This window comes from Emydura macquarii, unplaced genomic scaffold (assembly GCF_026122565.2).
Source record: "Emydura macquarii macquarii isolate MOO-44397 ecotype Brisbane River unplaced genomic scaffold, CSIRO-AGI_Emac_v2 contig_1597, whole genome shotgun sequence".
NCBI lineage: Eukaryota > Metazoa > Chordata > Testudines > Chelidae > Emydura > Emydura macquarii.
The window spans coordinates 1,727,690-1,753,465 of record NW_027131734.1 but is presented as its reverse complement, the minus strand read 5'-3'; the positions used below and the strand labels follow the sequence as shown (position 1 = coordinate 1,753,465).

The following is a 25,776-nucleotide window of genomic DNA, read 5'->3' as shown; positions in this document are numbered from 1 at the left end:
TTTCATTGTGTATACTTAATTGTTTTAAATATTGAGGCTAGACCTACAATTTTGTGTGTAATAATGTAATAAATACATGGTGAGCGTTATGGGATATTAGCCGTGCTCAGAACATTGTGTAACTCACCCTACAGCACTCTACAGCATTCATGCCTAACATTGCCTTTGATATCCAGCATGACACTCGTTCTGTCTTGTTGCTAATATAAAGGATTTTTCTTGTATTCTTTTTTGTAACAGATGCCTGAATTCTATAATGTGCATAGTTGATCAAGGTGTGGTCTTAATGTCTCAGTGCAGTAATAATACCCGTTACGCATTACTGGAAATTCAATTTTTAAATAACAGGTCACTTTTTTGCTTTAATTTTCAACTTTATTTATGTACTCCCAAGTCTTTCTTGCAACTACAGGCTAGAAGCTATGTTTTTATCTCAATTCCCTTTTTCTCCTGCCAGTGGCTCTGATGAACACAGCATCACCAGCAAGGAATAAGGAAATGAATCATGCTGTAGCACTTCCTATTTTTCCTCTGCAGGTACTGTGTACTGTTAATGAGAGGGCAGAGTGGAGATGGGATACAGAGTCCCCTGAGTTTTTAGCCCTTGGCTTTGGCCATTGTAGGTTATTATCAAGGCCCGCTCCCATGACCCTCTACATCCCCCACTTTAGAATCACTTTCCTTCCTCCAACTGTGAAAAGTGTTTGATGGTTGCCAGTTCATTCACTGCAGCAAGAACCAACCTGTGAGCCAAAGAAGTTATGCAGTGTCCAACTGCCTTGATCCTGAACACGCAGTCCATAAGATTACAATTCCTCATGAAATATATCATAACTGCCAACAGTTCTGATCTGGCTCAAATTGTCCTGGGTTTTACAAACCTGTCCCAAGTGTTCAAAGTCCCAGTTAGTGTTCTGGGGACTGACAGCTGAAGCCTGATGGGTTTTCTGCAGCAAGTTGTACAGTTCACGTGCAGGCAGGCGGTACCTCTGCATCGTGGTGCCAAAACGCCCAGAAAACTTTACTCTGCAAATATATTAGCGGAAGAACGACGCGCCTGTCGATTTGCAATTGGAACCGCCCCACGGAAGTTAAAATAAAGCCGTGGGGTGGCGCGAACAAACAGCCCCTGCTCCCCCCAGCTCAGGGGCCCTGCCCCACAGGCCGCTGACGGAAATCCTGGCGTTCCCCTGCCTTGCCCCGACATCTCGTGCAGCAGCCACCCACTCCCCACCGCGCGCGCGCGGAATACCCAGGCAGGCGAGGACGTTCGAATGTCAGGGCCCACGCGCGCGTCCTTTCGGCCGCGCTGCATGCCGGGAGCTGTAGTCCAGCCGCCGCGCTGCATGCCGGGAGCTGGACTCGGTCGGGGATGGGGGCGGGCTCGAGCGGCTCCATTTTGTTCCCATTGGAGGGACGCCCCGGCCGTGCGCGGGCGGCTCCCGGCGCTGCCTCCCCGCAGTCTGCCCGAGCGGCCGGGGTGGGGCCCGAGCGGGAGGCGGAGCCGAGCCCCGCCCCGAGTCCCGGGCCGGCTTTTCTGCCCCAGCCCCCGGCCCCGTCGCCTGTCGCTCGTCTCCCGGGGGCGCGGCCCCGCCTCCCCGCGGCAGCGGCTCCATGGTGCCGGCGGCAACAGGCAGGACGCGGAGGAGGCGCCCCCCGGGGGTCCCGCCCGCCCAAGCTCCGAGCGCCCCGCGGCCGCCGGCCTGACAGGCCCCAGCGGGGGGGCGCGGCGGCGGGAGGATGGCGAACCAGCTGGTGATCCTCAACGTGTACGACATGGTGAGCGCGGGCCGGCCCCGGCCCCTGCCCCGGCCCGGTCCTGTCCTGTCCGCAGGACTCGCTCCTCAGCGCCGCGCCGCGCTCTGTGGCCGAGTCCCCAGGTTAGCCCCGCCGGGCGGGGGCTGCTTCCCCGCTAGCAGAGCGGCCGCGAGGTGCGGGGTCTCGCTGGCGTGCGGGGGACTTACCTGTGCGGGGAAGGGGCATCAACAGGTGCGAGGGAGCCTGGCTGCGCAGAGCCGGGCTGCGGGATAAGCTTCCCGATGGCTTAGGAGAGAGGACACCATCTGCCAGCAGTAACCAGGGCTGCTCGTCGTCACATCGGACATGCAGTTTTGCCCTTCTTGTGACTGACTGAAGCATGGGGTATTCATTAGGCATTTAGACTCTCCTGGGTTTACCAAAAAAAAAAAAACGAACGAGGGGAAATGATTAAAAGGAGAAAAGGGGGGGGGGGGGCGGGCAGGGAGAAACTGAAGAGTAGGAATGACTTCAGAGCAAAGCAAACAGATCGGTACTAGCATCATGTGGCCTTGAAACCTGATGAAATTAGAAAGTAGCACTAAACGGTCTAGTTCTGGATAGGATGAGAGAGCATTTTTGTCTTAAAAACATCAGACTTTCTCCCCATGATGAGGGACAGTGGAAGCTTTCTTAGAGTGAAAGCTGAGCTTTCAGTTATCTGAAAGTTTGCATCAGTTTTAAATTCCTTTATAAAGGGCTCTAACTGGGAGAAAATCACAGGTTGTGTCTGCTGACCCACAGAAAGTGGTCTCGATATTTGTGGGTGCTCTTAGTGTACTGGATTTTTTTGTTTTGTTTGATCCAGGCCAGTAAGCCTGTCTTTCTCCAGTAAAGACAGGCCTGGTAAAGAGCCAGTTGCCACATCTTCTAAGGCATATGTTTGGGATCGTTGGATTAAAATAAGGCTCAATATTCTAATTTCTAGAATGACAAAAACTTGTGGAGCTGTCTGGCTTTGTTTCCTTCTTTTGTTCTGCATCTCTTCTGATCTTTTGTTTAGAGAGAGGATTAATATTCTGTGGGGTTTCCTTTCTCTCAAAAGGGATGGATGCTGAATTGGTGAGCAGTGTTGATTCTAGTTCTTGTAGACTCACCAGTTCTGAATTTCCTGGAGTATTTTGTGCCAAAATTTAGCATTGTTTTAAAAATATTTTGTATATTTCCTTATTTTTCTTAGACTGTATATGATGATAGAGCTACTTTACTTTACTTTACTAAGTTGCTATTCGTTAAAAGTTTAAGTACTAAGAGAATAAATAAATACACCTGTGGAGCTGTCTTTTCTGACTTAGGGGCAGTAATTCTCTTTTTTACCCTGATGTTTTTGAAAATGAATGTTCGATTTCACTTTCAATCTGTCATAGCAATACACAGGAGATGTTTTGCTATTTCTGAAGGGTCAGAAGTGCATAATACTCTTTCAGTATCATACCTGTTTATTTCTTTAGACCAGGAATTCTCAAACTGATTCATGGCATAGCCACAATTTAATAGAGATTGACTTATGGACCATTTCCATCCCCTTTGCAGTCTCCTGGAGCCAACTTCTCCCTTCTTTCTGGAACTCTGTAATTTCCATTTGACATCTAGAGCAATTGCTGTGTTGCTTATTGCTTTACTGGAAGGTACTCATGCTATGGTGACAAGAATGGCATGAGAACCTATATAGACTAGGAAACATGGATAAGTAATATGAGAAAACAGAGTGCCTTTTATCTGGATGTAAGATAGTTTCCAGCTAGAAATGAGAACCAGCACCAGCCAGCTCGCCACAGACCATAGCTTGAAAATCTCTGCTTTATCCTATAATCTTTTGTATTGGTGATGGCAGACATAGTTAAATAAAACTAGCTGACACACATTATGAATAGGCTTTTTCCTAACACTAACAGCTGTACTGGTTTGAAGTGCTTGTGGATTGTTTGACGTTAAAAGGATGAAGGCTCCTCGTTGGGTTTTATTATTTGACTGGTTAATTAATCGTTTTTAAAAAAATCTAGTACCACGGGCAAAGTAGAAATGCAGTGGGTTGCCATGAGGACACAGGTTCAGATACTAGTATACAGTGGGGAGTCATCATCTTGTACTTGTAAAGGTAAGGAACAAATTATATAAGAGGATTGATGTCTCTTTGTTGCCAGTTTCTTTAGTACCACTACTTGTCATAAGAACTGGTTTGCTTGGCAACGACAGGATTCATGTTTGCTTTCAATCCTAGTTCTCTGTACATCCAGTGGGTGAAGAAATAAGCAGGCCTTGCTTGAACCTTGCTTTTTTTTTCTTTGAGTGCGGGAGAGAGGAAAAGACCTCTAGACACCTACATTGTGAATTCTCCTATGAGTCAGTGTAGAGACTAATTTGACTGAAATGCACCCAGGTTCTTGAGCTCTCTGGAGGGGTTTTAAGCAGAATTGAAGATGCTTTGTTTTCTTCCATAATGAGTCAGTCACTCCGTTAAAAGTAAAGGTTGGTTGGGGGTGAGTGAATATTTTGTGGAGTGTGCTCACTCCTAACAAAAGAGAACCAGACAGACATTTTATGGTCCGATTCCATGCTACTGGTTTTGAAGAGGCCATTCAGTCATACACTAGCAAACTTCATAATTGTAATTCACCATTGTGGGGGAGATTACTAGGCTTTAACTCAGCCAGTTTAGCACATGTTAAAGGCAGTGCAGCTTGTTTACACTGGACTTTTGAAACTTGTTGGCTAGGATATGTGAAAAGCACACTTCTTAAATCCTAGTCTAGACAAAACCATAGGGAGAAGCTCTCCGTAGCAGTGAAGGGGTTTTTCCCCCAGTGTTAACATCTGTGCAGAGCAAAGGGGGCTAGGGCCCAATTTTCAAGGATCTTGCAATCTTAAAAAGATACAACATACTTGGATACTGTACTATCTGATCAAAAGGTGGAAGTATTGCATGGCTGTGCAGTGACTTATCTCCTTAAGATATTTTATTGAGGAATCTGATTTCATATGCTTATGACTTCCAGCTTTGTAACAGAAGACCTAATTTTTTCTGTGCAAAACTTTTATGTGCAAACCTGTCCAATTGTTTAGAGTATCCCCTGGAGCCCCTTTTTAAAAAAAGGCTCTGCAGACCGTCTACCAACAGAGTAGACTGTCTTCTAACATTTGAAAGCCCATATATAGGAGTAAACAGATTAGATCATAAAAAAAACAGTCTCATGTGTAAGAATGTGTTTTGAGATGGCTAGAAAAGTGCTTCCAGTAATCCCTTCATCCTGGTTTATGGTAGCCCTCTGGTGTTTATTGAACTCTTGCATCATCTGTGTCTTTCCTCCTTGTTTGGTGCAGGCCTGTATCCCCTGAGATTGGGTCATTAAATCTCTCCTTTCCTAATGGTCAGGCAAGGGGAATTTGCTCAGTTCCTTTCAGAAGCCAGACTGGATAACTATGACCAGGCGTAGACTATGTTTCTTTATTCTGAGATAGGGGTGTGATTTCCCCTCCTTGTGTACACATACTTGCGCTAGCTGAATGAGAGCTAGCACATCAGTATAGTATACCAAGTGTATTTGCGGTAGCATGATAGCAGCAGCAGAGGTATGGCTAAGCCGTATCTGAGCCTCTGGTTTCAGGCTTCTTTTTTAGGGTTTTTTTGTCGGGGGTTGACATAAATTCCATCAAGATCTGCCTTCCTAGCATCTATCCCCCATTCAGAACTGATGTAACTTTGAACTGAGAATATTCCTTCAATATCTATAAAGTATTCTAAATGTACTTTCTTAGACCTGCTTTACAAAGGAACAGCTGAATCCTTCTTAAACATATTTGGAAGTTTCAAAGAAGGGCTTAAATTAAAGCCTCCATATTTGGTACTATAGTGATTGTGACTGTATCTAGAAAGAGTAGCAAGATTAAGGCTAAAGCACATTCCTTTAGGGTAATAAGTGAAGGAAGAGTCTTCCATTGAGCTGTGTAAAATAGCTATTTTGTGGTGCCTCTGGTGATTCACCAAATGCTCCTAATTATTTTCCGTTGCCAGAATATTCAGTGCTATAGTTTATAGACATCCTTTGGAGGTTTGTAAGGTCTTGTTTGGGAAGATGACTTAAGAAGGAAATTCCAAGAACCAGAGGCCAGCAATCCTCTGTCTCCCACCTGGCTGATGTAGAAGAGGGATCAACCGAATAGTTACACCAGTGCAGACTAAGGGCCATGTTTTCATCCTGGCCTTGATTGCATCTTCAAAAATGGAGGCCCAGTTGTCATGCAAAGAAATGGAGCCCAATATCTGAAAATTTGTTCATAAAAACAGAAAATATCAGATACTTTAAATACTCCTTTTAAATATGTCTTAATAGTGTGTTACATGATGCTCTGTGCAATTATGAACTCTTCCACCCTTATGTGGAGCACAGCTGGACAGTTAAGTATCTTCAAAGTTAACTCCCCTAGACTGAAAGAAAATAGCTTATACTCTGAATATATTAGTGAGATCCTTTTTTGGGGGGTCCTATCCCAGGGTGGTATAACTAACAGAGTTAAGTATTTTCCCAAACATACACTTATTACAGCTGTCTCCTTCAGCAGCAGCACTTTTATCTGAAGTTTACTTCAAGGTTTTCCTCAGGATGAATTCATGGGGTGAATTCTTCAGACTGCAGCTGTTCATCCCTCACAATTCATTTATATAGTTAGGCACTGTCGGTTAACTGGTCAGAGAGCTCGGTTTCTCCTGCAGTTCCTGGCACAGCACCCCTTGTTCTTTTGTCACAAGTTGATATTCCGATAGCATCTTTTGGGTGTGCAGAGGCTATATGCCCCCCCTCCTCAATTACTTCTCAAAACAGGATGAGGCACATGCATCAATTATCCCACTTTCCTAAATCTTTTGTTGCTCTCCCAACTACCACAGAATTTTTTTGCCCAATATTCCTTTCCTTGATAGAGGCATCACATAGAAAATTACTTTCCTGCTATTTTAAGCTAGTCTGATCACAGTTGGGCAATGTTTCATCCCTTTCCAAGTTCATATACATTCACTAAAACATACATGAAATATACAGAATATTCTCAAACCAGTGCTTGCCCAACATGCCTCAGCATCTATGTATTTCAATGAGCAATGTTCTCCATTGTGCAGTACAGAATATCAAACAATACTATGCGTCCATTAATGGAATAAGCATCCAATCCTTAGGACTAGTTGACTTTTACAGTAATCTTGTATCAGCGTTTCCTGTGCAGGGATGGTAGATTGTGCTTGACTAGGATTTGCTGAATTCATTCTTGGGCTAGTACCAAAAGACACTGATACAAAGGGGGTGAATTATACATGTTAAATTAAGTACTTTTTTCTTGATTTTAGCAGGTTGCAAGATACTATACCATAATATTTACCTATCTTTGGATTAATTTGCTTTTCATCCTTTCACTTCAATTCCAATGTGATCTTAATAGTTAATCACTACAACTAGAAACTGGCTTTGGAACACGTTTTCTGAAAGTTTGGAATTCCAGCTTTCAAATGGTATCAAGCATTAATCTCCAATTCCAGTGCTGCTAAATTCCATGACCGTGAAGTGGAGGAAAAAGCAAGGTAGTAATTGGAATGATGGGTAATTTTTAGATATGAATGTCAAACTTGTTAAGCTTAGAAACTCTTTATAAGACATGTACAAATGCTTTTCCGTGTACTGGCCCTGACCCAGTGATCAAGGAGAGAATTTTTATCCTTGCCTAGATAAAACCAAAAGTATTGTAACTCTTGTACATGAGTGGCAGTTGATTTTGAAACACTGAAAATCTCCACGTAAATTACTAAAGGGATAAATAGGAAGTAGGTATTGAGTTCAGATGTGCCTTTGGAAAAAACCCTCTTCTTCCTTAAATAGTGTCCTATGGGTGCTCCACATTGTATCTTTGATCGGAGATTTTTGGTAGCAGTGCCTGTGTGGTGCACGCATGTGCCCTGTACATCCTCATTCCCCTTATCAAGGCTACATAGGGTGGAGTGGGCAAATCACCCTCAGTTCCTACTCAGCTGCCTTCAGCCAGAGATGGAGCTGTGTGCCTGTTTGCTCTTTGTATTATTAATTGTTCTTTATTAGTAGTAGGTTTAGTACCTTGTAGATATTGGAATGGTTGTCCCTGTTTGTTTGTTTTCTTTTCCCAAAAAGAGAAAGCGAAAAACACACACACACACTTTTCTGTCCGGGATGCTGGGCTCCCTGGAGTTTAAAAGATGCCTCTTCTGTAGAGACGCTATCCCTGTCAGTGACAAGCATTCCTAGTGCATAAGTTGTTTGAGAGACTCTGATCTTATCCCCAGCAAGTGCAAGATCCACACTTCTTTTAAAGGAAGCTCGTGTAAGGACAGCGAAATAAAGTATAGACTTTTAATGATGAAGCAAGCCTTAAGGCCAGCTTTGGCCCCAGGTACAGAGAGCCCCTATGTACAGGGACCTTCCTCTTCTGTCAGTGCCCCATTGACATCCATGTTTACTGAGATCTTCCACAGTGAATGAAGAAAGCATCAAGGCCCCAGTCTCTGACGCTCTCAATTAGAGAGGTATAAATAACCACGCCCATGGTACCAAGAGCTTCCCATTCAATGACTAAGGACAGGATAAGAGGAGCAGAATGGAGAGTTCCTTCTCAAAAACAATTCAGTCACCAGAGGCTGCAGTCCATGAGCAGCATGATGGTGAGGCTCCAAATATTTTGGGTACCAGGAAGCATTCTAAGGCTCCATCATTAAGAGCCTATTCTTAATCTCAGCAGTAAAGGTCTTGGTACCAAAGACTACTGTTAGAAACGAGCAGCTTCAATGGAATCCATGACAAAGGTATCAAGAACATCATCTGTGTCTGTACCAGGTTCTATTGTGCTCCTGGCACCACAAGAGTTCTGGTGTCTGAAAGACCTTATGGTACTGAATGAGCCTAAGTCTCCCCTCCTTGCAACCTCTGGACACCTCTTGATACCAGGGTCTGCTGGGTCAACAACAGCTCATGTTTTTGCAACCTCTTCCCCAATTTCTATTATCAGTGAGGAGGAATTGTCACCTCCTGTACAATGTGTGGAGGAGCATTCCGACTCCAACTCAGAACTTTCCATTCAAGGCTCTCCAGTTTACTCCAGGTGATACTAGATCTCAGACAGTTGAACAAGCATGTCAGACATCTGAATGTCAGGATGGTGTCCCTAACAGCTGTATTGATTTTACCGAAGTTTTTTTCCCTTGAGTTTCATATTAACCAAACTGTACACTTTCCAGTTTTCTTTCCTAAGCTGCATTATTCTACACGAGTCGGTCTTCCATACACTGGATGTTAAGAGGGCATTAGCCTTTTACTTGGACAGAACTAGGCCAATCAGGAAGACTTTTAGACTTTTTGTGTCTGTTGCAGATAGTTCTTGGGAGCCTTTATCTCCACTCAGAGACTTTCTAACTGGATCTCTAGATGCATTATTGCCTGTTACGGTTCTGCTGAGGTTCCACCTTCCCTACAAGTGACTGTGCATTCCACTGGGTCACAATCTATGTCTGTAGCCCTACTCAAGAACGTTCCAGTCGCTGAAATCTGCAAGACTGCAGTATGGTGCTCAGTGCACATGTTTTCCATGCATTATTCTTTGGTTCATGCTGCAAGATCAGATGCTGCAGTGGGCAATGGAGTTCGTTGTTCTGTAATGGACTCTGTTCTGATGCTCCCACCTCCTTAAGGGGTTATTACTAGGGAGTCACCCAAAATGGAACACCAACAGGGATGCTACTTGAAAGAGAGGTTACTCACCTTATGCAGTAACTAGAGTTCTTCAAGATGTGTCCATGTGGGTGCATCACTACCCACCTTCCTTACCCCTCTTCCCCCTCCCCCTTCCGCTTCAGAGTTTCCTCTGCAAGGTTTTGTGGTAGAGAAGGAACTGAAGGCAGTCAGCCCTATATAACTTTGGTATGGGGCATGAGGATATGTAAGGCATGTGTGCAGGCCAAATGGGTTCTGCTACCAAAAATCTTCGATTAAAGGCACAAGGCAGGTGTGTTCGTGAAGTCACGCACCTGCAGGGACATGAACTTGAAGAACTCCAGTTACTGTATAAGATGAGTAGCCTCTCCATTTTTTAAAAAGGTCATCTAAAGTCAATCCATACGTACATAAAGCTAAATGTTATAGACATCTTTATGTTTTCATTACAGTTGCAGAAAAAGTTAACTTTTTGGAATCTTCGTGTCCAAAGTAACACTGTATTTTTCTGCCAAATAAGTATTAGTATTGATGGAAGCTATAAAGAAAGTGCTACAGAAATGTAACTACTGCTTTTGTGCTGCTATGTCTATAATTTTTCCTTTATCCCAGTGGCAACTCCAACTAATGTGCATCTAGAAGAGTTCTTTAATAGACGTGTTGGAACAAAATTATTGAATTTTAACCCCCGCTAAGTTGACATAAATCAGCATAGATGTTTTAGAATACAATATTCCTTTCTTACAACAATTATATTTTTACTGTGATAAAATACATTTCACTGACTGTGGAAATGAATCAGGTTCCTATAATGGCGGTAAGGAATTATATTTATTGGATTGATTTGGGATTCTAAAACTTACAAGGACATTCTGTACAATGGACTATCTTTGTCCATTTTTACCCCATATTTTAGGCACTTTGAAAGGATTGTACACAAGTTGTTGTTATATAACACAAATTGCCAACAGCTTTACTGTATTTTGCAATCTGCCATAGTGTGTAGTTCCCCCACATCTCATTTACTTTTTTTCGTAGGAGTTAAAAGTAATCTTGCTCAGGCACAAAATGTGACCAAGCTTTCAATGGCAGGTACAGATAAGTAGTAATTATGCATAATTACTATTTCTGGGGAAAACTAGTTCTATCGTACTGGAAGTATTTAATGGAGGTAAGAATTTCAGTAAGACGAGGTAGGTTAATTAAATTACCAACTTGCTTTGTACATTTTTTGTAAAACTGTTCAGTTGTGCAATTAATCAGTATTACTCAATAATTTGTTGTTCAGAGCACTCCACATATTTATAAAGGCACTATAACTGTGCTAAGTGAGGACTGCACAATTTAATAGGATACTTTAAGATACTGTCAAGCATCTAGGATGCAGGCATAACAAGGTCATACTGTCTCCCTGTTTTGAAGGGGGTGGTGTTGAAGCTTAGCAATCTGATTCTATTTTCATCTTCCTCTGTCTTGTACTAGAATATGTATGAGAGTTCTATGTGATGGTTTTCATTATGCTTGCAATTTAAACCACAGTTTAAGGTTGCATCTCAAAAAATGACTGTGTAAAAAGTCAGCCTCCTGCACACTAGATCTACTTGTTTATTTGATCATATCTGTTTATTTTGGCATTCATTTATTTTGTTATGGCTTTTCATTAGTTTTTACTCCTGTTAGGCATATGAGCTGAATTCTGTTTTGGCCTGGACGCTACCAGAAATGTTAACTGGACTGTGTTTGCAAAATCTTCTTTTGTTGGTCATAGTTAGACCTGTAAGTACCCCAGTGTGACTCAGATCTCATAACAAGTTTACAGGGTTGAAAATTACAAAAAAAAAAAAAAATTGTACACAAATGTGATCGCTTACTGCTGTAGTTTTTGGTCTGTGCAGTGAATGAAGAGTACAACATGCTTATATTGAGATGATCACCTTTTTGTATGCCTCTGAAGTAAAAGGGACATGGTAAAAATTGATACTTTCTGAAAAACTGTGCTTTTGATCTGAAACTTGCCATGATATCAGCCCAAAAGGACATAAATACCTTTCCACGTCTTTAGTTTCACTCAAACAGCTGAACTGCTTTGACTGTTGCCCTAAAGTGGGCCTTCCAGTTTTATTTCATTTAGTTTTAATGTGATGAATATGTAGCTGCTTCGTAACGTATGAATACTGTATGTTCTGGTTATTGGGATGCTTGTATGAATGTATATTGATTTTTAATTTAATAGCAGGCAGTAAGGAAAAACAAACAGGAAAAGAATAGCTCAAGATAAGACACTCCTCAGCAAACACTTGAGGGTGGTGATGGGAAAATGGCAGGGCCATTGGCTCAAAGGATTCTGGCTGAACCTTCTGCTGAGTGCGCCAGATTAGTTCTGTCCAGAAAGCCAAAGCCTGGGAACTGACAAGAATTAGATTAAAAGGGACTCGTCTGTCAATGAAGAAGTTCTTGGAGAGCTGTTCTGGGTTTGGGCAAGGGGTTACCACTGGATTGACCCACAGGACTTGCTTTGGTTTTTAGAATCTGTGTGGTTACATCACTGATGATAGATTCCCAAGGGGAAGAACAGCAGATGCCAAACCCAGTTGGACTTGCTGGGTAAGCATGGTTGATATGTGGTCCAGGGTATGGTGTAAGATGGAGAATTTTGGGAATTCTACCCCAAACATAAAGGCATTTGGGGATGTGTTCAGAGAGCAGGAAGGGGTAGAGGTGCAGCTAGCCCTGTAAGTGTGACACACAAACTCAACTAAAAATTTCCAATCTCTGGAGATCTGCCCCTAAAACATACTCTTCTTTAGAAAATGAGGTAGCTGGGCAGAAAAGCAGGTGGGATAGCCAGTTGGCTTCCTGGCAGAGGTCCTGCAGGCACCCATACAGATATTGTAGGTACTTCTTTTAGGGAAGTGCCCACTGTTTTTTCCTCCCTCCCTGCCCCGCTCTTGAGGAAAGGCCTAAAAATTAAATGCAAAAAAAAAAAAAAAAAAAATTACAACCATAAAGCTCCAAATTCAAAACTAAATGTTGGAAAATGCAGAACTGTCTCTACCTATCTGCATATAACTCATAAAAACTTTTTTATTCCTTTTCCAGAAAGTCATTACTGCCTTCGTCATTCCAATGGAAAGCTGAAGCAAAGTGCATGACATCTTAATTGTTTTTAAATGAGGTGGAACCGTGCAGTCAGCTCCAGAATTTCCAAGTAAAATTGATTTCTAAAGCACAGACACTAAAAAAGAAAAGTATATTGACCAGAAAGGGGGTCATCATATTAAGCTTCTGTATCAGACAAACTAATGAGAATTTAGGCCCAAGTTAAACACCTGGATTTTCTGAATACCTTACAAGAAGTTTTTTTTTTTTTTTTTTTAAATACCACTGCTGGGTACTTGATTATTTTTAGGCTTGCACGTAATAAAGCAATACTTAAGGCGAGTGTACACTACAAAATTAAGTCAACTTAAGTTTTATGTTGACATACAGCCACCACAGTAACATCAATTGGTGGTGTGTCCCCTCACCAGGCGAACGTCCACTGTTTTAACAGACAGTGTGGGATACTGACGTCCCGGAGCCCCAACGGCCAGGACTGACAGCCCCGGGGCAGCAGGGCTTGGGTTGTCAGCCCTGGGTGACAACAGACGATGTAGGCAATGTAGTGTCTACACAGACACTGTATCGACGTAACTACATCAACTTAAGTGCTATGCCTCTTGTGGAGGTGGAGTTCAGTTAGTGTAGTGGGTGACTTACATTGGCGGGAGGAACATTTTAGTGTAGACACTTAAGGTTAGGTTGACATAAGCTGCCTTACGTTGACCTAACTCTGTAGTGTAGACCAGTGTTTCTCAATCTTTTAAGGAGAAAGTACCCCCTAACTTCTGAAAATTTTAATAAGTACCCCAACATTCAATTTTCCACTCTGAGAAATACAATCTTTTTCCCCTTTACTGCTGGACAACTGTATTGCTCGTTAAGCAAGAGAGTTCTGAGTTGTGCAGTGCTGTGTGGCTGTGACAGATCACAAAACCCCCTGCTGTTTCTCCCCTCCTTCCTCCATATAGGAGCAAAGCTCAACGCCAGCCAGCCACTGTGGCCTGATGGCAGGATCACGTGGTGTTCTCCTCAGACAGGCAGGAACCTGTGATGTCTGAGCAGGCACTAGCGACTCACCAGAGTGGATAGCAGCGCTCCCCATGGCCATCCCTGGGGTGCAGGCCTGGACAAATCACACTGTGTGGGCCCCTCTTAAGGTTTTTATACTGGTAAAATCTGGGGCTGTCATAGTTGTCAATTGACAAGTAAGTCTGCAGGTAGAGCCCGGCTCCAGGACTGGGCAAGCCACTGGGCTCTCCGCCTGGCTTTCTGGGCACTGGGCTTTGAGCTGGGGAGGGGAGCTGCCACCTGGCTGCCAGCCTGGGAGGTGGATGACTGCCACCTGCTCTGAGCTGGGGCGGAGGAGGCTTCCACGCAGTCTGGGACCTGGGGATGTGGACAGGTCCTGTCTTCAAGCCAGGGCGCGGGAGGCTGTCTCTCGGCTCAGAGCCAGGGCATGGGTGGCAGCCACTCAGCTGCGAACCTAGCTTGCAGGACACAGGAGGCTGCCGCTGGACTCCCACCTGGGAGCGGGCAGGACTTGGGCAGCTACTGCCCAGCTTCCCAAAAGGCCAGCGGCTGCCACCCAAGCTTCTTTGGACTGGGGTGGCTGCCATCTATCTCCCAGTTGGGAGCTGCCACCTGGCTTCCCCAGAAGTCACAGCTGCCGCCAGCCTCCCTTCACTGGGTTTTTTGCCGCGTACCCCTGCCTGTGTCTCACGTACCCTGTACCACAGGTTGAGAAACTATGGTGTAGACCATGCCTAAAAGTCTGTTTAAAAAAAATCTAGGAAGAGAGGTGGGGACAGTATTTTATTTGATTTCATGAGTTTATGGACTTTAAAGATGTATGCCAAGTTGAATGTGGGACTTTTTGTTTATAAATCTCTATTGGACTGCTGCAAAGTTTGGGTCAGAAACAAAGGCATGAGAGTGTCTGACAGTTGTCAAACTTTTTAATGTTAGGTTGTCCATTTTTTTTAAAAGCCTATATTTTGGTCCAAAATTGTCCTTTTCAATAAAGCTTTGAAAAATTCCACGTTTGGCCAGGAGAACCTTTTATTTCGGCCAACTTTTAATGGTATACTAGCTCTATTTTTGCTGCTTCTAAAAATATGAACTAATTCTTGCTCCTGCAGAGAGCAGGTAGAATTATGATTGATTTCTTTTCTCTAGATCATTAAAAATGAGATCATGAACGTTAACTAGTGTGGGACTGACACAGATATCACCATGCCAGCTATGCTGTGAACAAAATGTACTTTCTTTTGTAGTAGCTGGCAGGAAAAATAGAATATGCAAGTTATTTATAGAATCTGGTTTTTTAGAGTTCTAGGCAATGACAATGGACCTCCATCAAGTCTCTCAGACCCAGCAATTCATTTTACTTCAGCTATTTTTCTTCCTTTTTTTTTTTTATTTAAGTTTAGTGGATCACTTTTACCTTATAAAAATAATTTTTCTTTTCAGAAAAACACATTCAAGAAACTTGAATTAATTACGTGGTTTGATGACATAATAAAATGTTTAAAATCCTACATGGCACTGACTAACAAAGCATGACACTTGGTAACTTTTTCCATTCTTATCGGTTTCTGTCCTGTTTTAGTATCAGTTTCACTTCAGAAAGCACTTACTATGTCAACAACTTGTTTAAATACAATATTTATTTATTTTTAGTATGTTAAACCAAAGATCATTTGTCAGGGGACTCTACCTAAATCCATATTCTAATTGGCCAGCTGGCCCTCGTATGTCATCAGCCTTGTATCACCTTCCAGTGGTGCACAGCTGGCATCTCATCACCAAAAATAAATGAAAATTCACACTATATTTACATGGATTTTGATATGCAAGGGTAGGGGGACGTAGTTATTTAGAGACAAAAATATTTATTTTCTCCTCTTCTTAATTTTTAAGAGGTTTTCATTAATGGCCACACTCCATAACCCCATTTAAGATGCCCTTCTCTCAGGCAGTTCAGAACTTTTTGAGGTTTTAATCTTATTTAAAAATCTGAAACGGGAGCCCTAAACCAGGATTCAGTCGCTAGTTTATGTATTTGGAGCTGACAGCTTGAAGGTGGGTGTGGTATATTACTTTTCTTATTCTGCTGCTATGAGCTATTATAGTGGAAGGAAGCACTGCATAAACCTCATAATTGTTCTTCAAAAGGATTTAAAAACAAAATCCTTAACTTAAACTAAGAAGCTGTACTTTGGCAAACTTGGTGATTAAAGGGCTATGCGCTGTGTGTATGAGATGTGTACCAGTACCCTACTGCTTAATGTCCTAATGGTTTATATTGTGACCAGATTTGGGGGCAGAGGAGCCACAAAAAGAAATTGTAATATAATTTAATTTCATCTTCTTTGTGGCCAGAAGTGCCGCATGTTAATTTTATCCTGTCCTGAGGTGGTAAAAAGTGTGGATATCACTATAAATTAGGGATGCACTATAAATTAGGGAAGTGGGTTGCAGCCCACGAAAGCTTATGCCCACAGAAATTTGTTAGTCTTTAAGGTGCTACAGGACTCTCGTTGTTTTTGCTGTATACAGACTAACACGGCTACCCGTTTGGAACTTTCCAAAGAGTGATTATGTAGTTTCACAAAACATTCAGGTTTCAGGTGGTATGCAGGACATTCAGGTGGTATGCAGGACATTCAGGTGGTATGCAGGACAGATAATTCAGACCAGTTTTATTATTTGTACTGGAAACTCATTTGAACTTTTTCTTTTTTCAGTATTGGATGAATGAATACACCTCCTCCCTTGGAATTGGAGTATTCCATTCAGGAATAGAGGTATATGGCAGAGGTATGTACATTCAGGAAACTTTAAATTTACTCTTCATTCTAGATAGACATACCAAAAACCATCTTTCATGTATGCCACCAATGGGGCAGAAGTATTGTCTGGTTCCCATATCTTGTTTATCATATTTTTGTTCTCTCCCTGCAACAAACCTTGAACACCAGACATCTGGCTATCCATTCACACACTTCCATGTAGCTGTGCAACTGTTAAAAAAGAGCATGCCTGAGCAAATTAGCTATAGTGGTATTAATTTGGGTTTAAAATTCTGAATTATGATTAATGTTAGTACAGTCATGTATTTCCTTCCTGAATAAAATGATGATTCTCCAGTCTAATAGGCCAGGAATAGACTAGGACGATGGATTGCGTGTGTAAAAGTGTTAATTAACATGTTAACTAACACAGATTTTAAAACAGGAGTCTCATCGATTGTAGACAAAGCACTTCTTATTTTAAAATGTTACCTAATCATGGTTAACCTTAAAATAAGAGTGTGTTGTGTGTTTGGGGGGGGAGAAAAGAGGAGCACGAGGTCACAATTTAGTCTCTCTCAGAGCATAATGTAAAATCTTACGTATTGTGAATAGCATTTTCTCTATCCCACGGAGACAGAAGGAAGTTCCTTGTGAAGATACGGAGTTTCACTTAGTGTGCTATCTTATATTTTCCTTTAACTCTGTGTTTAGGCCAGTAGATATGATGTGCAGATTTTAGATCTATGTATTTTACCTTGTGTTTTTTCTCTAGTTAAAGAAAGAAATTAAATATAACACTAAGGGCAGGTCCACACCACAGAGTTTTGTCAATAAAAGTCAGCTTTTGTCGACAAAAGAGTGGAGATGTACACACTGAAATGCTTCTCCCACCGATGTAACTCCCATGCCATGCCAACATAATAAAACTATCTCAATGAGAGGTGTAGGGCTTATGTCGGTGTAGTTAGGACAACACAGTGTCATGTAGACACTGCATTCCTTACATCTGCTGTTGTCTGTCATTCTTGTCAGTTTCATGGTACCATTGTCAAGAAAGCCAAGCAGCTAAAGCCCAGCTGCCCCCCACTCCTCCTGGAGAGCTGAGTGGCTGGATCTTGCTCCCTGGTTGGGAGCGGAGCAAGGAGCCTATGCAGCTTCCCCCAACTCCCAGCAGGCCATGGGAAGTGGTGGGAAAGAGCCCGGCACCCTGTGGGGCAGCCGACCTCCTGGCAGGGAGCTGCCAGCAGAGCTGAGAGCCCAGTCTCACAACTCCTCACACTTCTTAAGTGGGTGGAAGTGCTCCTGGTGAGGAGACACATCACTGACCCACAGAGGGTAGTGTGGACATCAGCCACTGCATTAATTAATGTGGTGGCTGTAAATTGACCTAACATAGGTCGACTTCTCTTTGTGTAGTGTAGACAAGGCCTAAGGTAAAAGCCTAAGTTTGAGGCATAAGTCATTTGAGGTGCCAGTTCTGCAAATATTTATGCATATGCTTAAAACTAAATGTGTACAGGTGTTGGTGAGATTAGGATGTAAATTATTACACATGCCAGTGTCATCATATACATTGTTCAAATTTAATGTGAACACTTTTGATTGAATTTTGATTCTTTCTCTTGGTTAAACTTCATTAATAGATTTCTGCATTTATTTCTCTTGCAAGAAGATGGTTGATTTTTCATCTTAAAATCTTTATTAAGAAATTTACCAATAAATGAAGATCAATCATTCAGTAATCTGGGTTACACATCTGATTTTTATGTGGGCTATATTAAATCCTGAATTTTCTCTTTCAGAATTTGCTTATGGTGGTCATCCTTATCCTTTTTCTGGAATATTTGAAATTTCTCCAGGAAATGCAGCTGAACTAGGAGAAACATTTAAATTTAAGTAAGGAAAGTATTTTGTTTTAGTCCTAAGTGTGAAGACTAAAACTTATTGCATTAATTCCTGATCTTTTGTAATTTAGCTAATCTGATCATCCAAGACGGACAGTAATTCTCATCTGATGGGTGATGACTCCCCAAGGGGGTCATGAAAGGAATTTGTGGGGAGTTGCAAGGTATTGAAAATGTTGTTACGATCTTAAGCAAAGAATTTCCTTCTCCCCACACACCCCTATCGTTCAAAATAAAGTATTCTTTCATCCTCTCAAAATACACATTATATAAATTTTTCATTGATAAATTTTGTACTGTTACAGTAAATATTAAGGGGTCATGAAATCCTTTTCCTTTGAATAAAGAGTCACCAACTGTTGTAGTGGATTCTTCATCACTTGTTTTTTAAATCAAATTGAATGCTTTTCTAGAAGATAAGATCTAGGAATTATTTTGTTGAAGTTCTGTGGGCTGTGTTTTACAGGAGGACAGGCTAGATTATCACAGTGGCCCTTTCTGGCCTTGGAATCTGTGAAACATTTGAGCAACTTCCTAGCTCTCTTCTTTATTCCCACTGTACTGTTAATGTTTCCCTGGCATTACCTCCAGCAGCTGGCTCTCATCTACTGCTGACTTGCTATGTGCTAGTTGCCTCTTACAATTTCTGCTTCCCAGATCTTTTATCCACTCCAAAAAAGAGCTGATTCTTAAAGTTTCTAGTTCTGCCTATCTTAATGAGAAGATTGATATTGAAGGGGAGACCTTTTTTTATTACTGACCTTGACACAAAAAGTGGGAGTGTGCTAATAAAGTTTGTGGGTGACACAGTTGGGAGGTATTGCCAATACAGAGAAGGATTGGGATATCATACAGGAAGATCTGGATGACCTTGTAAACTGGAGTAATAGAAATAGGATGAAATTTAATAGTGGAAAGTGCAAGGTCATGCATTTAGGGACTAATAAGAATTTCTGCTATAAGCTGGGGACGCATCAATTGGAAGTGACGGAGGAGGACCTGGGCATATTGGTTAATCACAGTATGACTGAGCCACCAATGTGATGTGGCTGTGGAAAAAAGCTAATGCGGTCCTTGGATGCATCAGATGAGGTATTTCCAGTAGCGATAGGGAGGTGTTAGTTACTGTTATACAAGGCGCTGGTGAGACCTCATTTGGAACTGTGTGCAGTTCTGGTCTCCCATATTTAAGAAAGATGAATTCAAACTGGAAAGGTGCAGAGATGGACTTCTAGGATGATCCACGGGATGGAAAACCTGCCTTATGAGAGCTTGGCTTGTTTAGCCTAATCAAAGGAAGGTTCTGGGGAGATATGATTGCTCTCTATAAATACATCAGAGGGATAAATACCCGGGAGGGAGAGGAATTATTTAAGCTCAGCACCAATGTGGACACAAGAACTAATGGATATAAACTGGCCATCAGAAAGTTCAGACTTGAAATTAGATGCAGGTTTCTAACCATCAGAGGAGTGAAGTTCTGGACCAGCCTTCCAAGGAGAGCAATGGGGGCAAAAAACTTTGCTGGCTTCAAAACAGAGCTTGATAAATTTATCGAGGGGGTGGTATGATGGAAGAGCCTAATTTGGCAGTTGACTGATCTTTGACCACTGGTGGTAGATATGCCAATGGCCTGTGATGGAACGTTTGGGGTGGGTTCTGAGTTATTACAGAGAATTCTTTCTTGGGTGTCTGGCTGGTGAGTCTTGCCCACATGCTCAGGGTTTAGTTGATTGCCAATCAGCCCTGGGGGAAAATTCCTTCCGGACCTCAAATATGGCAAAGACTCTGGGGTTTTTTCACCTTCCTCTGTATGGGGTACAGTTCACTTGCTGGTGGATTCTCTGTACCTTAAAATCTTTAAACCATGATTTGAGGACTTTAATAACTCAGTCATAGGTCAGGGGTCTATTACAGGAGTGGATGAGTGAGTTTCTGTGGCCTGCGTTGTGCAGGAGGTCAAACTAGACGATCATATTGGTCACTTCCGAGCTTTGAGTCTGAGACCTTCTGTATGGAGGATGTTAAGAATGGGGCCTGCCTTGGCAAAAGGGGTTTAAAAAGTACCCAGATCTTCAGGAAAGAAGCAAGTAAAGGGCAGTAGAAGGATAACCGTGTTAACCTGTGGGTGATGTAGGATGTGTGAGTGCACACGAGCAGTGGGAGAACAGTAGTTTGTCCTGTGTCTTAAGTTTGGAAACATTGTCCTCCTGTTATCTCTTCTTGTTTTTAGAGAAGCTGTGGTTCTGGGCAGTACTGACTTCATGGAAGATGACATAGAAAAAATTGTAGAAGAGCTTGGAAAAGAATTTAAAGGAAATGCCTATCACTTAATGCACAAAAACTGTAATCATTTTTCTTCAGCTTTATCAGAGGTAAACCAAACATGGGCTATGTATCCTTTCTGCAAAATTGCTTTCTGAATCATTGGACAGCATCGGTATTTTCTTCCTGTAATGCACATCGTGTTTACCTTTATTTGTCATTTCCTATTTTTCTAATATTTCAGGTAAATATCTCCCTTGTTTCAGGCATAATGATTTTGCTTATGTCCAAAATCCAAGATTTTGATGCCAGCAGAGTTCTGTAAATTAACTTTATTTGAATGCTACTAATGTGCTCGTCTCATTATGAAAATAAGACCCAGTCACTATCCAAAAGAGACTACATTCCCAGCTCAGATACATAGGACAATAGGTGTTGGTGTAAGTTTGAAATGGCTTAGGAGGCTTGAGGTCATTGTTGAAAATAGGAGAGATTTCTTTTTTAAATTAAGTGAATTACAACAGCAAATCCTCAAACATTCAACTGTTAAACTCAATGTATTTTCAAATCTATTAAAAATGTGTTATGAAATAACAAAAGATTTGAAGTTCCACAAAATCACCTTAATCTACTGCTGTATCCTCAACCACTTCTAGGTCAGAAATTCCACTTTTATCCTCTATGGACCAGATTCTCCCCTCACCCTAAACAGGTGTTATATGCATATACATCCATTTACTTCAATGGAGATACTCCTGATTTTCACTGGACAGAGATTGTTTATGGAGTCTTACCTCAAAATTGTTTCCATCACTTAGTTTTCTGTACTACATTCAAATGAGGCTTGCATTCAATGCTTAATTATTTAATTGCTGATCAAAGCACTCCAAAAAGAATTTCCAGTATAAACATTCATAGAACTTATTACTTTTAAAAAGAAAACTAATAAAATCTACAGTAGAAGAGTGTTTCAAAAGTTACAAAATGCAAATGGAATGTCAAATGTCAGTTCTGGATGTACATGGAATCTTAACTATGCCTCCTTGTGCACGTATGGCGTGAAATCCTGGCCTCAGTGAAGTCTATAGATGTTTTGCCATTGATTTTAGTGGGACAAGGAGTCTATCCGTAGTCTTCAATTACATGATCACATAACTTGTACTGCTCCCCTGCCCCGTACAGTGCATGGGTTGGACAGTGTACAGTGAGTAAGACAGGTACATAATGAAAAGCAGGACTTAACTAAGACTTAATGCTGTTCAGTGATGATAGTGCAAATCAAGGTAGAACTCATGATCGCAATTAACTTATTCCAAATTTAGACTGCCGTAAGTGCAACTAGAATTGGACCGTGTGCTGTGAATGAGACCGAGCTTTTCCCATTATATAGTGAGGATAAAAATTTAATGCAGTAAACTTTACATTAAAAATGCTTATTTTTGCTGAACCTTTATAAGGAAAATAACTTCTTGTGTTGACAGTAATTGTGTGTTGTGCAGCTTTTGTCTTCTCCTTGATAAACTTTGATAAACATTGCACATACGCCTCATTTGCTGGGCAGCATTTAGCTTGTTCACTAAATGAGACAGTGGTCCTCTGTGTGATCATGTCACTTGAAAGCCATAATAATGAATTACACAGCTGGGCCGAGTGAAGTGAAGCATATAAATATAGCATCAACGTTTTCTGTCTCTTGAAAACTTTCTTTTGTAACTTTAATTGGTGGCTTTAATTTCTTTTGTTCTATAGAAAATCTATATGAATATTTTCTTCATCTTCTCTACTTCTGAGGAATTCTCTACAGATATAAAACTGCACTGGAATGATGTCAGAGTTTAGTGTTTTATGTGAGGTTTCTGAAAAGATGGGGTATTTTTGCCGGGTTAGACAGATGCAGCTTTTAAATGAGAAGCATTACTCTTTCCAAGTGACATGAGTCTATAGTATCCACAGGAATGTTCTTAGTAGGAACATCAATAAGACAACTTCCTTGCTTAGTGTGTGTGACGTAATTGACTCATTGACACTTTTGATACAAGCCTTTAGGATGCTGTAGTTGGGATATTAAGGAGTTCATTTTGTCATACAATGATCTGTCTACTTTAGTCTGCTAGTGATTTAACTATAAGGCAACACTAATCCTCTCTTTCTTTCTAGATTCTATGTGGAAAAGAGATTCCACGTTGGGTGAATCGCCTCGCCTATTTCAGCTCTTGTATACCATTTCTCCAAAGCTGCCTGCCAAAGGAATGGCTTACTCCTGCAGCCCTTCAATCTAGTGTCAGCCAGGAACTACAGGATGAGCTGGAGGAAGCAGAGGATGCTGCAGCAGCTTCCCTGTCAAACTCAGCATCTGGGTCTAGAACTGGGCGTCACACCAAACTATAAATCTCTCTCCAGAGTAACAAATATTTCTAAACACTTCAGTTTAATATCTCCAATAAAGGACTTCATTACTCAACATTAGAGAGCTGACTTTTGAACATTCCTTTAGTATGAAAAATGGCTCTCTCCATCCCCAGACCCCAGTTATTTCAGCTCAGGATTATATATATGAAGTGAAAAGAATCACTGGGAGAAAGGGGAAGACATTTGTGTGAAGCCACTCTCTTCATTTTCACCTGTTCTGTGGACTTGGATTTATGTAACAGATCTTATGTAAAAACAGAACTGAAGTTATTTGTTTACAGTATTGTGTACTGCTGTTTACAAGTCCTGTATGGACTCCTGCCACCATGAAAGAAGAGAAACTGAGTTCAGTTCATTTCTGGTGTAACTCAAATCAAAGGCAGTGGAGTCACACCAGCAATAAATTTTGCACAGTGTCTTCATGAATTAGGCAGGTCAACTTTCTCCACTTCTGACAGTTGCCAGACATCTAGCAGAAATTGCTGAGTACTGTATATGTGAACAGGGTACTGTACACTTAGAGTGGTTGATATAAAAGGGTAGATTCTAGGATGTGGGGAGATTGGTTTAGTTTATAACAAACTGTTACTAGAAGTATGACCTCCACATTAAGCAAATGGTGGAGTTTTGCACATATGAGGGAGGAGTTCATATTTAATTACAATCCACGTTGTGTTTACACCTCTTATCCATAGCATCATATTGCTATCATATAGTCATTATGATTCTTATTTTTAAAAGGTGCCCCATCTACCTCCTCATTTTAAATCCTGTTTGAAGTACAGATGTATCATTTTGAATATCACCAATTCAAACTGCCACACATCAGATCACATGGTCTGTTCTATTTAATTTAAAATCTGGAACAGTAGGATTAAGAAAATTAGTACGTTGAATTGGTTTGTATACTCCCTTACTTTGCTTCATGTAACATTGGACCACGTAATACATAACACACGGATGGGTTGGGAATGGCCATACTTCCCTTACTCATGACTGTGCTTCATTTGAGTTCTGTAACCATTTTTAACTTATGAAAACAAAATATGAATTATTCCCCACTAGGTTCTCATATATCCATACACAAATGATAGGGAAAAATTGATTATTCATTATCTTAATCTGTGGCATTAACTTCCTTGCCATATGCACAGAAAAGAAACTTGAAGATTACATATACCTGAGTATACACACAGCAGAACCCCGCTAATCTGCACGTTATTACACACGTCTCAATTTGGCAGGTGTAAGACTTAATTATTTTAGAAAATGATAGACCCTTGCTGGTAAATCATGGATTATAATTAAAGATAAATTAATGATAGGAATACATTATGGAAGGCCTTATTCTTTTTATGGTTCACTTACTGCATTTTGAAAGTTAGAAACTTGCAGTGGTTCCCCCAGTCATTAATATAAATCAGTGAGGTTCTACAGTGGATATAGAAATACAGTAGTAAAAGATGGGAGGGAGACCCTGATTTTTATTAGATTTGCTGCCTTAAGGAACTTTCAGTGAACTATAAACAACAAAACAAAACCCCCACCATTCATAAACTGAGTGGTTCACACAGAGATATGCATTACTAAACAACGTTTATAAGTTTTATTTTCAGACGGTCACTAGGTTTGCTAAATTCAACTGTTACATTAGAGTAAGGATTTGTTTCAATAAGCTAAATGAAATGCTGAATCTGCAGGTGGTGGGACAGAACCAGGTTTTAGGTTACAAATAAACCTTAGGCAAGTAGTGCCACTTAACCTTTCAAAAGTGCAGATTAGGCTACATCCTTCTATTTATAACTTCCAAGAGGGCCCAGTCCAATTCTTGTCGAAGGCAGTGGAATTGCTGCCATTGGCTTTAGCAGGAGTTAGATGGGCCCTATGGAAAAACAATTTGCTAACTTTAATTTATGTTGGGTTCCTGTTTGACGTAATCATGTGTTAATACCAGCAAAAGAAAAGCCAGATAAAATAGCTAGTCAAAATTGTGTTCAGTTCAGATAAAATAGTTTGATTCTTCCCCTCCCCTCCCCTCCCCTCCCGAACCAAACACAATTTTTACAATTTACAAAAATCATACAGGCTATTTCTAGAGAAAATAAGGTACCATAATCTCATTTAAAAGTAGGTTTTTTGTTACATATTTTACTAAATCTCCGTAAATAACAAGTGGTTATTTGAGGCAGCTGACAAATTTACAGTGACAGCAATTTCCTTTCGTGACTAGTCAGAGTATGGTTATTTAGACTCAAGAAGACATACAAGTTGACTTTCCACCTTGATTTATTTTCATGTATAATTCTGAATTGAGTTCAGTCTTACTTTCTCTAGCGAAAGTGAATAGGGTGGTCTCCAGTCAGTTAAGGATAATTGAAGTAAATAAAGCACTACATCCAGGTAAGACAGTAGGACATGGTTTCTGCCTCAGATCTAGAGCTGAGGTGGTAATGTGGCTATCTCTTGGCCACGGTAGGTTTTTGTTTTCAGCTTGGGGTTGAGCCCATAGATTTTTTTTTTTTTTTAAAGATCTAGCATGTACTATAGCTTTTCCTAGGTTTCGGAAGAAACACTTAAACTGGTTTTCATTTCTACCTAATTTTTATGTACCAAAATCAGATTTTTAGGCTTTTAATACACCCAGAGCACTGTCACAAACCTCTACACTTTCATAAACAGTCACAACTGCAGCATATACAATGCAAGAAACGAAGTACAGATACACACAGCACAGTTTTTATTAAAGTAAAACTAAGAATATTTTTTATAAAGCAGACTGGTTGG

At 41.1% G+C, this 25,776-nt stretch overlaps 1 protein-coding gene across 1 annotated transcript; it reads left to right on the top strand.

Moving 5' to 3' along the window:
* Window positions 1-1,458: 1,458 nt before the first annotated feature.
* Window positions 1,459-24,892, top strand: DESI2 (desumoylating isopeptidase 2). The gene is made up of 5 exons (XM_067555250.1): window positions 1,459-1,779; window positions 16,367-16,439; window positions 18,217-18,310; window positions 20,552-20,693; window positions 22,741-24,892. The coding sequence occupies exons 1-5, from the start codon at window positions 1,741-1,743 to the stop codon at window positions 22,969-22,971; spliced, it is 579 nt and encodes a 192-aa protein (XP_067411351.1). The 5' UTR covers window positions 1,459-1,740; the 3' UTR covers window positions 22,972-24,892.
* Window positions 24,893-25,776: the final 884 nt, after the last annotated feature.

What these genes read in the sequence shown, in the direction of transcription:
- DESI2 (XM_067555250.1), top strand. Translation starts at nt 1,741, where the DNA reads ATGGCGAACCAGCTGGTGATCCTCAACGTGTACGACATG. An exon ending in GGAGAAACATTTAAATTTAA is followed by an intron (nt 18,311 to 20,551) that starts GTAAGGAAAGTA and finishes TCTTGTTTTTAG; the next exon opens with AGAAGCTGTGGTTCTGGGCA. An exon ending in TTTCTTCAGCTTTATCAGAG is followed by an intron (nt 20,694 to 22,740) that starts GTAAACCAAACA and finishes CTTTCTTTCTAG; the next exon opens with ATTCTATGTGGAAAAGAGAT.